The sequence below is a fragment of the Lolium rigidum genome, chromosome 5 (assembly GCF_022539505.1).
Source record: "Lolium rigidum isolate FL_2022 chromosome 5, APGP_CSIRO_Lrig_0.1, whole genome shotgun sequence".
Lineage (NCBI taxonomy): Eukaryota > Viridiplantae > Streptophyta > Magnoliopsida > Poales > Poaceae > Lolium > Lolium rigidum.
The window spans coordinates 269,704,332-269,717,237 of NC_061512.1; the positions used below are offsets into that span (position 1 = coordinate 269,704,332).

Genomic DNA, 12,906 nt, shown 5'->3' on the forward strand with positions numbered 1-12,906 from the left:
GTGCCCCCCCGAGCCGATTCTGTCAAGAAAATTGATGGTATCGGCTCGTTGGATAACATGTTGAACCCGTGCAGTAGAGGTAGGTGAGGATAATTTTGGCCGATTGGCTGGAATCGGCCTCCACGTTGCTTGTTCGTTGAAGGTTTTGTAAGTTCCCTTCGTAAATTTTTGGGGCCGATCACAAGGATCAGCCTCTCCTGGTTTACCCATTGGTTTGATCTTGCTACTTGGTCAGGCTGGATGAAACCAACCCAACCTCTGACTTGATGCGCCCGCCGTCGTCCACCTTGTGTGCTCCGTAGAGTCGTGGAGCGCTACGCTCCGTCGGCAAGACGAGTACCATGTTTGTGCCAGCCGATGTCTCATCATCGGCTTTCCTCTCGTTTAGGGCGCCACTCCATTTTCCGTGGACGACCCTCTTCATCCAGGGTTCGCCGAACCTTTGCAGCCGGATCGGGCCGTGCCTTTCTTAGCGTATGCGGTACAACCTTTCGGCTTCCTCCGGGCCGCGCAATCGCTGAACCCTCGCGCTTCGGGAACGGCTGAGTCCGTCGGGGCACCACCTTGGCCGGTGGTACCTGTCTTCTTCCACTTTTCCCTCGTCTTCCGAATCTTCAAGATCTGCCCAACGAGGTGACTCAGCCGCGTTTGCTTTGTGGTGGGAGAGGCCCTAAGCGCTCGAACACGTACACGTTGGCTGCCTCCTTCTTTTCTCGATTGCATTCTGGGCAATTGCCGATTGTGGGCAATCGGCTCATTCCTGAATCCCAGCGAGTGTCCGAAGAAGGGGCAGTCCCAATGTCCGGCGTTGTCATCTTGCTCCCTGGATGCTTCCGTGGCACAGCGCTCGTGCTCCTCCTCATCGTGATCCTGCCGACGATATCTTCTGGCTTCTCTAGCCAAACGATCTTCTCTGTCACCGTAATTGGGTCGCCGGCGTCGACCATTCTGACTAACATATTTGTTGAGGAGGTGATCAGAGAGGGGTCGCTGATATCTTATATTCTTCACCTCTCCCTCTGTGACATAGCGCTTGCCATCATGACGGAGCCGATCGCGTGGAGCGGCCTCATCTGTATCCTTGCCGTGAGAGCAGCTGCCCTCATCTCCATCTTTGCCAGAGTGGTTTCCAGGCCCTACCATGTTGATGCCGAACGAGGGGCCCGGCTGGCAACCTTCGGGGTAGGTGATTTCTACCATGTTAACGGCGGGGAAGGGTTGGGTGTCGACCTTCATGGCGTACTCGGTTGAAAATTAGCCGCCCTTCTCTATCGCCGCTTGGATGTGCCGACGCCACACCCGGCAGTCGTTGGTGGCATGGGAAAGCGAGTTGTGGAATTTGCAGTACGGCTTTCCGTTTAGCTCTTTCGCCGTGGGGAACTTGAGACCTTCGAGAACCGTCAACTCGTTTCTCTTTGAGCAGGAGGTCGAAGATTTGTTCAGTCTTGGTCACGTCAAAATCAAATCCCCCGGGCGGCCCCGGTGGCTTTACCCATTTGCAGTGCCACGGGGTTCCTCCCCGAGTCCACTCAGCCCACCGCTATCTCTTGGCCTCCCGCAGGCACTTCATCCTCCTCCGTATCGACCATGACTACCGCACGCTTGAACTTGTCTTGGTACAGGTCGGGGTGGCGCTGTTCATATGTTGATAGTTTCGAACCATGTGCGCCGCCGAGGGATAATCCGCTTGGGAGGCCGTGTCCTTGAGCTGTGTTGCAAGGCCTGCTACCGCCAACTCGATCGCTTCCTTTTCAGCTTATGCGAACCGAATAACATCGGTTCCTAAGATTCCCGAAGCGCTGGATGTATTCTGTCACCGTTTCCCCGCGCTTCGACGTAGTTGTGCTAGATCGGCAATGCCGTACTCGGAAGCTTCGAATGGTATTGCATATGGAACTGTTCTTCCAATTGCTTCCAAGACCGGATGGAGTTCGCTGGTAGAGAGGTGTACCATCCAAAAGCCGATCCCGTGAGGGACTCGTGAAAAGAGCCTCACGCGTAGCTGATCCGACACCGAAGCCGGTCCTAGTTGAGCCAAATATCGGCCGACGTGCTCGATGGAGCTGGAGCCATCCGATCCACCGAATTTGGAGAAGTCGTGGAGCCGATATTTTGGTGGCAGCGGGATCATCTCGTAATCGTCGTGGTACGGCTTGGAATAGCCGACTCGCCCTTCTTTTCGGCATCATGCCGAACCGGTCTCTCGGCATGGTACCGATCTGATCCGCCGTGTCTGGCCGTAGGAGTTGCACTCTGAAGATTCGCCGGGGTGGCGTACTTGGCCTCGCCACGTTTGCTTTTCCAGCTCGAGCCAGCTCGCAGGAGCCGGGCTCGGGAGTTTTGTCGGTGTGGCGTATTTAGTTAGCCACGTCCGCTCCGTCGCCGACGTTCCTCCCGTCTTCGCCGGAGTCCCCGATGTTGTGGCCTGGTTTGTGAGTGCCCGGTCACCACAATCCGGCACATACATGCACGCGTACCCATGAGGGATCTCCTTAGGCGCCTCCATTAAGAACTGGTAGTCACTGGGGTCGCCACCAATTCTGTAGACGAGGAATGCCGGTGTAGTCGGCACTTCAGCAGGTGCTGCCAACGCAAATGGCAGCGGTGGACGGGACTGGAAAGGCAACTCTCCTTGATGAGTCCCGAGAGCTGGCCCTGACGGCGAGTACTGGTGGCTCATGATCTCCTGGATCACGCGCAGAGCGACACGCTCCGGCACGTTGACCAAGTTCTCGAGTGGCGGTGTAGTGAGTGAGCCACCGGGTAGTTGATCTCCTCGCCGCGGACCCCGGTGCGTTCCTCCGACGGGGAAGAGAGGTCTATCCCATCGAGTGCACCTTCGGTGAGAACCCCTTCCATCCGATGCCACCGGAACGGGTTCTCTCGAAAAGAGCCGATGAGGTCGGCTTCGAGGGTAGCCTTGATCTCGTTGTATTGCTTCTTGAGGTCGTCGAGCAGATCCTCGTAGGTGACTCGGCGTGCCGTCCGCCATCTCGGATGTAGATGGCGATGTGGTTGATGTAGACGACAAGTCCCACCGGGCGTGCCGAGAATGTGTTGACCGCCAAAACCCACCGGCGGGCAGCGGCCTTGTCAACACTCGTAGAGCCGGGGGAGCCTAGAGCTGCGGCTGGCTGAGACCCCTCCGAGCGACGGCCCGCAATGCTCTTCCGGTCACACGCGGCGTTGCGAAGTGCAAGGGCGTGCCACCCGACCTATACCCGGTCGGGAAGGTGATGAGATTGCCTCGCTTAGTTTCCTGCAGGGCATACATGTAAACGTTAAATACGAGCCTCGATCGGCTCTCAGGTTATCCCGTGAATCGGCTCAAAGAGCCGATCCACCCATGATCCGTACGGGGTGTACGAATACTTGGTGGTCCTGCTTGATCAAGATGAAGCTAATGAGATCTACGACGATTTAGGGTTTTCACCACATAATCGGATCATCCTACTCCGAGGTTGGGCCGGATGGCCACGCACGGTGCTCGTAAGCCGATCCTAAACAAGGCCAAAAAACCAACATGAAGTTGATCCTAGGAACATCCCGTTTAGGACTTGCGAACGCCACCCTACGTGCCACAGGATCCTCCCCCTTTGTAAGGCCAAACTATTGCAGATATTAAACTAATCCTTGTAGAACAAGGAGCAATCGTAACGGATCAGATCTACTAAATAATGATCAAGCGGGTGCCGCCCCCACACCTGAGATAGGCGTGAGGACGGCTAGATATGCAAGGGTTGCACTACGTAAGCATGCTTAAACGAAGAACAATGCTAACCCTAACACATCTAATGATAACTACGTTGCTCGCCATCAAAAGCGCTTAAGTACGAGCAACGCATGAACAACGTGGGGCTTGTGCTGCCTAGATCGCAAGATGCGATCTAGGCAGCATGTCGCTTACCCGATAGAAACCCTCGAGACGAAGGAGTTGGCGATGCGCCGAGATTGGTTTGTTTTTGGGGTTGAACGTGAGTTGTTGTTTATTCCATAAACCCTAGGTACATATTTATAGTCCAGGGGACTTTCTAATGCGGGCGTGCACTAAACCGTACACGAGACAAACTCTAACTTTTTAATCTAACATACAATCTACCATAAAGATACACGGGCAATTCAGCCCAATTCCTTCGTGTCAGGCCGCTCCAGGATTTTCCATACATACTCTTCCAAGCCCACCTTGATCGCGGCCCACCTCCTGATCGCGGTTAAATCCTGGTGATAACAGCGTGCTACCTTGTACTCCTGGCCGGTTGATGGCTTTGTTAATTTAAAGCTGGGCTCGTCGAGCCTTATGTTTAAAAATGTGTAAAGATGCCGCGAAACTGCATGAAACGCATGTGAAAATGTCAGGCGAAGTTACCCTTGTGAAATTTCTCACAAACTTGATATCTGTTGGAATATCTTGTGAGATAATATGTGAACCCTCCATGGACACCGAATAAAGGCAGCACAGATGGAATTCAATGTTGCAAGTTTTTTGTTAGCTACCCAAAATTTAGCAACTGAGATATAATCCTCTCAAATGTTAACATTGAAAAGAGCATAAATAACTTGCCAAATTTATGTAGCACCTATGTAGTGGAAGAACAAATAATTAACAGATTCATTCTCAGCAAAAAACATGCAATCCTCAGGTTTGTTTAAGTGTCTCTTTTTAATTATCCCTAGTCATAAGCTTATTATGAGCTAGGTGCCAAATGATTCCGGGAGGTATGTGCAGTTGCCAAACAGTAGGAATATAGATAGGAGTAACCCCACCAAAGTTAATAAAAACTTTCTCATACTGACAAATAAGGGATCATAACAGTCAGTAAAAATAATGCGCAGCAATAGCCTTCGGCTCATGCCACCGTTGCATCAGAGAGAGGTTAAAATTTATCCTAAAAGTTAATTTTAGTTGAGTACCATCCTAAATCTGGTAGACAGTTTTGTTATGTTCATTACAAAAGATATAAGTATCAAAGAATTGGACAGAAAAAGGGGAGGTACCAAACCAAGTATCGTAAACCTAATGATCGATCTTGACAGAACTGTTGAAATTTTGAGAACCTGATTCGTCTCTCACAACTTGTGAAATAAGAACCTTGGGCGGCCAGACATTCATAGTATACCATTTATTTCTGAAATTACAGTAGCATTGAGTTCTTATACATACATAATTTATTCATATGTGTATGCAAAAGGCAAGAAAAGAGAAATACATTGCAATATCAGACGGGTGGGAGGTGCACGCACGAATCTCAAACGGTGGTGGTCCGGTGCACGGTTACAAGAGATTTTCTGGGCAGAGCACCCACACTAGAAGAGTGGCCATTATCATGAGCCACACCCCCGGCGTTGGAGCACCTGCCGCCGCCGTCTGGAACGTCAGCTGCCCGCCGTGGATGTCGTAGGTCATGGTCCTGCCCGCCTGCAGCAGGCTACCTAGGATGGACCCGCCGATTGACGGCAGTATGGTGAGGCACGTCAGCTGCCCGTCGGCGACGGCGAAGAAGTAGTTCTCCACCTTGAGCTCCATCATTGCATTGGCGCCGTCGAACACCAGCGCGAGACCCGGAATTTTGGCCCCGGAGAAGTCACGCGTGAGGAAGCACAGGTTGTTGACGTCGTCGCCGGTGGTCACCGGAGCCACGCCCTGTGACTGGATCCTTCTCACGAGCTCCGGTCTCAGGACGTTGTACGTGAAAGAGCTGACTCGCTCAGCTCTCCGAATCCTCTCTCTCGCTGCTGCTTCTCACAGGAACACAAAGACTGGATTTTTGCCTCGTGCTGCTTCACACAGCCACGAGCTTTTCTTTCTCTGTATTTCTCAAATGGAAACATGCTTTACAACTCTGGTTAAATAGACTCACGCCCACACACGCACTAGCTCCACGCACGCACACCACATTGGCCACTAACACACGACCACCACTTGCACATGCACGGCTAACTGAATGGCATGCAACTAGCTAACACACTGATGATCTATACCGAATCACTCGGCTGAGACTGGGTCATGCAAGCCTTCTCCTTCCTCCACGCTCAGGCCGTTTCACACAACCTTGTGGCATCACACCTGCACACCGCATCACACGGCTGCTGGCATCTCACCTCGTGCGATCTGGTTGAAGCTTCACCGGCCTACAATCTCTAGAACCACAACTACATGCAAACGTAATAAATTAAACATGCAGATACATTATCAAGATTAATCCTAACAGTACGCGGCCTCCTCGAGGTATGTGACGGGCAGGGTGCTGCTGAGGAACACTCCGCCGGATCCGGTCGGCCGTACGTCGAAGAACCCCGGCGGGATGGCGGTCAGGAGCTGGCCGTCGACCTGCAAGCCGGTGAGGTTGACGTAGTACAAGTTGGGGTGCAGCTGGTTCTTCTTGGCCGCCAGAAGCGGCGTGCTGCTGCGTCTGCCCCCCGTACGCATCTGCCCCGCGGCGAACTGGTGGTCGGCGGCGCCGCCCCAGGTCCAGCTCACGAAGCTCTTGCTCGCAGCGTCGCCGTGAGGAGCGATGAAGTAGGTGAAGCTGGAGATGTTGAGCTGCGACACGAGGGAGAGCGCCCCCCTGCTGAGGCCGGCGACGCCAGAGGCCCCGGCGAGGTCCTGTACCATGATGTTGCCGCTGCAGCCGAACAGCACGCCGGGGACGGGCGTGGTCCCGAAGGTGAACGTGTCGGTGGCGAGCACGCCGGACGTGTTCCAGCCGTAAAAGTCGTTCGGGTACCCGCAGGGGTCGTCGTCATGGGTACAGCCGTGTTCGCCGGGGATCATGCGCTGGCAGGTCTGGGAGGAGCAGCCGACAACGGCGAAGGAGCGGGAGTTGTTGGGCAGAAAGGTAGGCGTCGTCGGCAGCGTGAGCCTTGTGCACGAGGAGCAGGCGTCGCACTGCGCCCAGACGAGTTCGGTGGTGATGTCCATTACCACGGAGAGCTTCTGCGGCGAGGTCCCGATGGAGAGGTCGAAGACTAAGGCGCCGGAGCTGTCAGTCGCCATCTGCTGGCCGGAGCGGCTCGCTATACCCTGCTGCACTTGCACCTTCTGTTCCATGTAAGCCATAGCTGATTGCTTGATGACCTGACGGGCCTCTTTCGCCATCATGGCATATGGGGTCGACGAGACCAGCGCCGGAGCCAGAGGAAGGAGGAGAAGAAAAATAAGTGAGGCCGCCATTGCTGCGACTCCCATACCTGCTGTATCTGGATGCTTTGTGTCAGCAGCAACAGGCCCTAGCTGCCACTAATATAGGGTTTCGCTCATGCGGATCGTCAGTCGTCACACACCGGCCTCCGTCGTCTTCAGACTGATCACGGCGTGACGTCATGTGACAGTAGAAGGCGCTTCGTACTCAAGGTCTGTATCCCGGTCTTGTTTTTTTGCTGGGCAAGACGATTGTATCAATGATCTCTCGCTGTCATCAAGCCTCGATCGGCTCGATCGGCTCTCAGGTTATCCTGTGAATCGGCTCAAAGAGCCGATCCACCCATGATTCGTACAAGGTGTCCGAATATATGGTGGTCCTGCTTGATCAAGATAAAGCTAATGCGATCTACGACGATTTAGGGTTTTCACCGCATAATCGGATCATCCTACTCACGATTGGGCCTCGCGCTCGCGTACGGTGTCCGTAAGCCGATCCTAGATAGGGCCTAAAACCAACACGAGGTTGATCCCCGGAACATCCTGTCTAGGGCTAGCGAACTACACCCTACACGCCGCTGGATCCTCCAACCCTTTGTAAGGCCTAACTATTGCGGATATTAAACTAATCCTTGCAGAACAAGGAGCAACCGTAACGGATCGGATCTACTAAACTATGATCAAGCGGGGTGCCGTCCCTACACCTAAGATAGGTGTAAGGGCGGCTAGATGTATAAGGGTTGCACTACGACAGCATATGATACGAAGAACAATGCTAACCCTAACACATCTAAGATAACTACGTTGCTCGCCATCAAAAGGCTTCAGCACGAGCAACGCATGAACAACGTAGGTAGGCTTTGTGCTGCCTAGATCGCAAGATGCGATCTAGGCAGCATGGTGCTTACCGGAGAAACCCTCGAGACGAAGGAGTTGGCGATGCGCCGAGATTTGTTTGTGTTGAACGTTGGTTGTTGTTTATTTCATAAACCCTAGATACATATTTATAGTCTAGGGGACTTTCTAACTCACGCGTGCACCTAACCGTGCACGGGTAAAACTCTAACTCCTAACAGATACGTATCCTACTATGGTACAGATACACGGGCAATTAGCCCAAACTTGGTACACAAGGCCGATTCACGTATTTCTTCCATGTATACTCTTCAAACCCATCTTGATTGCGGCCCACCTCTGACTCGGTCAAATTCTGGTGATAACACATGCCCCCTGGTTTTGGAAATGACATTTCCAAAATCATTATGCTTTCTTTCGTCGGGTCATGTCGTGGCAGAGCAAAAAACCGCCGCAGAATCCTTCATCATGATGCATTGCCCCTTCCACTTCCACGTGGCCTGCGAAATTTTTCTGTCGGGCACCACTTCCTCGGGAACTGTTGTGGCATTGAATCTCCCCCATATCCCCTTTATTTAACCGTTTTACACAGTTTTGCTTCTTCATCCCCTTCGCATTAGCACCCCAAAAAACCCTCCTGCGCCACCATGTCTTCTTCCTCCTCATCCTCTTCCGGCCTTTCCTATGGGTCCTCCTCCTCCCGCGAGACGCCGCCGGACATCCGCGCCCCGAAGAATGGGACCCGGAAGACCACGCCTCCTCCATCCGGTCCGAAGACGACCGGTCCCCGACCAGCGGGGATGAAGATCTCCGAGTTCCTCGCCGACGGGAACCGGAGTCGAAAGCGAGGACGACCGGTTCCCCCGGGACGGCTGCCCCACCTCTCGAAGAAGAGGAAGAGGAAGACGACGACGACGACGACGACTCCCTCGAGGGCTACCCGCCGGCGAAACGCCTCCGCATGTGGTGGGACGACGACAGCAGCAACGATGAAGACGGGGATGAAGCTCCCATAGAGGGCTACGGGAGTAGCAACGAGGAGCCCATCGGCAGCAGTGCCGATGAGAGTTCCGAGGATGACGACGAGGGCAGCGATGGCCCGTAGATTAGGATCTACTAGTGTAGGCCTAGCAGTAGTAGATTGGTCAATAGACCCTTCTTTTGTTCTTCCTTTTTTGAGCAATCGGCTCTTTCTTTGTAAGAAATCCTGTTCATTAATGAAGAAGTTTCCCCAATTTGACTTTGCCGATTTCTTTTAAACCGATTCTCAATGAGCCGATGGCAACGCATCGGTCTCTCATGATCCGCCCTTCCTCTCTTCGACCACGGGGTGACTGCAATCTTGGTCAAAACTCAAAAAGCCGATGTCAGCGCATCAAGCCTTTCATGAACTATCCTTCGTCCTTTCGAACAATGAATTTGAGTTTCGCCGGATCACCACCCTTGACGAAAATCGCGGCGCAGGACTAGCCGATGGCCACCCAATCGGCTTTCAAAAACAGAGCATCCACCAGGCCAGCTGCCCCCCGAGTCTCAGTCAAGGCGAGAATGGTAATGAATCAGCCAAATGTGCCGCCATTGGCCTCACGTCATAACGCAGAGCCATCCGATTTCAACAAAATCGGCTCCCCAGAGCAGAGAACCTTCAGGATGAGCTGCCCCCCGAGCTTCTTCAGTCCACTTCTCGCGTCTTGCAGGTCAGATCGGCTCCTTTCCTTTGGCGGATTTGATGCAACCCATCCTTAACCTGATCTGCACGTTCATGCTGCTCTTGGCATTGGTCAGGGTCATGATCCCTCAAACCTGCCCCGGCTGATACTGCGAACTCGAATACTCGCAAAAAGAATCCAGAGGCTCTTGAAGAGAGGATCTGAGCCATCAAACCACTCCATTGAGGAGTTCTTCCATTAGAATCTCTCTTCGTGGCTCACTTCCTGCTCCCTTGAGTGGTTTGAACCCCTGCTTATAACAGTTGTATCCCTTGAGTCGATGGCCATGCATCGGCTTTCTATCCTTAAGTCGATGTCTATGCATCGCTGTGCTTAAAAATTTTCGATTTTTTTTACGGCCGATTCATGTATCGGCCCCCATACTTCAATACCCGTCATCAAAGAATATCTTGGGCTGCTGGACGTTTGAAAGATACTCCTCCTTCATATCCTCGTGTTTTATCCACCTAGGTGCCCCCCGAGCCAATTCTGTCAAGAGAATTGATGGTATCGGCTCTTTAGGTATCCCATGTTGGATTAAATGCTGAACCCAGGCAGAATGGATGGTGAGGATAATTTTGGCCGATTGCTGGAATCGGCCTCCACGTTGCTTGTTCGATGAAGGTTTTGTAATGTCCCTCCATAAATTTTTGGGGCCGATTGATACGTCTCCGACGTATCGATAATTTCTTATGTTCCATGCCACATTATTGATGTTATCTACATGTTTTATGCACACTTTATGTCATATTCGTGCATTTTCTGGAACTAACCTATTAACAAGATGCCGAAGTGCCGATTCTTGTTTTCTGCTGTTTTTGGTTTCAGAAATCCTAGTAAGGAAATATTCTCGGAATTGGACGAAATCAAAGCCCAGGGGCCTATTTTTCCACGAAGCTTCCGGAAGTCCGAAGACGAGACGAAGAGGGGCCACGGGGTGGCCAAACCCTAGGGCGGCGCGGCCCCACCCCCGGCCGCGCCGGCCTATGGTGTGGGACCCCCGTGCCGCCTCTTGACTTGCCCTTCCGCCTACTTAAAGCCTCCGTGACGAAACCCCCGCACCGAGAGCCACGATACGGAAAACCTCCCGAGACGCCGTCGCCGCCGATCCCATCTCGGGGGATCCAGGAGATCGCCTCCGGCACCCTGCCGGAGAGGGGAATCATCCCCCGGAGGACTCTACGCCGCCATGGTCGCCTCCGGTGTGATGTGTGAGTAGTCTACCCCTGGACTATGGGTCCATAGCAGTAGCTAGATGGTTGTCTTCTCCCCATTGTGCTATCATTGTCGGATCTTGTGAGCTGCCTATCATGATCAAGATCATCTATATGTAATTCTATATGTTGCGTTTGTTGGGATCCGATGAATAGAGAATACTTGTTATGTTGATTATCAAAGTTATGCTTATGTGTTGTTTATGATCTTGCATGCTCTCCGTTACTAGTAGATGCTCTGGCCAAGTAGATGCTTGTAACTCCAAGAGGGAGTACTTATGCTCGATAGTGGGTTCATGCCGCATTGACACCGGGACAATGGACGTAAAGTTCTAAGGTTGTGTTGTGCTCGTTGCCACTAGGGATAAAACATTGATGCTATGTCTAAGGATGTAGTTGTTGATTACATTACGCACCATACTTAATGCAATTGTCCGTTGCTTGCAACTTAATACTCGGAGGGGGTTCGGATGATAACTCGAAGGTGGACTTTTTAGGCATAGATGCGGTTGGATGGCGGTCTATGTACTTTGTCGTAATGCCCAATTAAATCTCACTATACTCATCATGATATGTATGTGCATTGTCATGCTCTCTTTATTTGTCAATTGCCCAACTGTAATTTGTTCACCCAACATGCTGTTCGTCTTATGGGAGAGACACCTCTAGTGAACTGTGGACCCCGGTCCAATTCTCTTTACTGAAATACAACCTACTGCAATACTTGTTTTACTGTTTTCTCTGCAAACAATCATCTTCCACACAATACGGTTAATCCTTTGTTACAGCAAGCCGGTGAGATTGACAACCTCACTGTTTCGTTGGGGCAAAGTACTTTGGTTGTGTTGTGCAGGTTCCACGTTGGCGCCGGAATCTCGGTGTTGCGCCGCACTACATCTCGCCGCCATCAACCTTCAACGTGCTTCTTGACTCCTACTGGTCCGATTAAACCTTGGTTTCTTACTGAGGGAAACTTGCCGCTGTGCGCATCACACCTTCCTCTTGGGGTTCCCAACGGACGCGTGTCGAACGAAAAGACAATACGTCAACCACGCGCATCAAGCAAATTTCTGGCGCCGTTGCCGGGGACCTGAAGAAAAGTTACACCACAAAGATTTCTAACTCCCACGTCAACTCCACGCCAGAAGCAAATTTCTGGCGCCGTTGCCGGGGAGATCAAGACACGCTGCAAGGGGAGTCTCCACTTCTCAATCTCTTTACTTTGTTTTTGTCTTGCTTAGTTTTATTTACTACTTTGTTTGCTGCACTAAATCAAAATACAAAAAAATTAGTTGCTAGTTTTACTTTATTTGCTATCTTGTTTGCTATACCAAAAACACAAAAAAATTAGTTACTAGCATTTACTTTACTTATTTCATCATGTTTCCTTTTAATTTTACCACAAAGAACATACCGGTAGGACGTGGGTCTATAGTTGGGAGAAATAATATAGAAGAATTCTTCAACCATGTTAGTACCATTGAAAATTTTGAAGATAGACACTTGGTAGTGTTGACGTCAGAAACCCACTGGCGGGTAGAGACGGGCAACACCGTAGAGCTGGGAACAACTAGGGCTGCGGCTGGCCCTAGTCCCTCTGAGCGACGGCCCGCAAAGCCTCCTGGTCGCACGCACCGATGTTTATCACAAGGGCGTGCCACCTGACCTATACCTGGTCAGGAAGGTGTGGATGATGCCTCGCTTAGTTTCCTGCAGGGCACACACGTAAACGTTAAATACGAGCCTCGATCGGCTCTCAGGTTATCCTGTGAATCGGCTCAAAGAGCCGATCCACCCATGATTCAGATGAGGTGTCCGAATATATGGTGGTCCTGCTTAATCAAGGTAAAGCTAATGAAATCTACGACGATGTGGGGTTTTCACCGCATAATCGGATCATCCTACTCCAGGTTGGGCCTCGCGGCCACGCACGGTGATCGTAAGCCGATCCTAAACAAGGCCTAAAAACCAACACGAGGTTGATCCTCGG

The 12,906-nt window shown here is 51.9% G+C and overlaps 1 protein-coding gene across 1 annotated transcript; it reads right to left on the reverse strand.

The window, feature by feature from the left end:
- Positions 1 to 5,272: 5,272 nt before the first annotated feature.
- On the reverse strand, positions 5,273 to 7,171 carry LOC124657684 (aspartic proteinase nepenthesin-1-like). Its single transcript, XM_047196198.1, has 2 exons — positions 6,213 to 7,171; positions 5,273 to 5,696 (listed from the first exon to the last, which is right to left on the reverse strand). Exons 1-2 carry the CDS (start codon positions 7,169 to 7,171, stop codon positions 5,273 to 5,275), a joined length of 1,383 nt encoding a protein of 460 aa, XP_047052154.1.
- Positions 7,172 to 12,906: the final 5,735 nt, after the last annotated feature.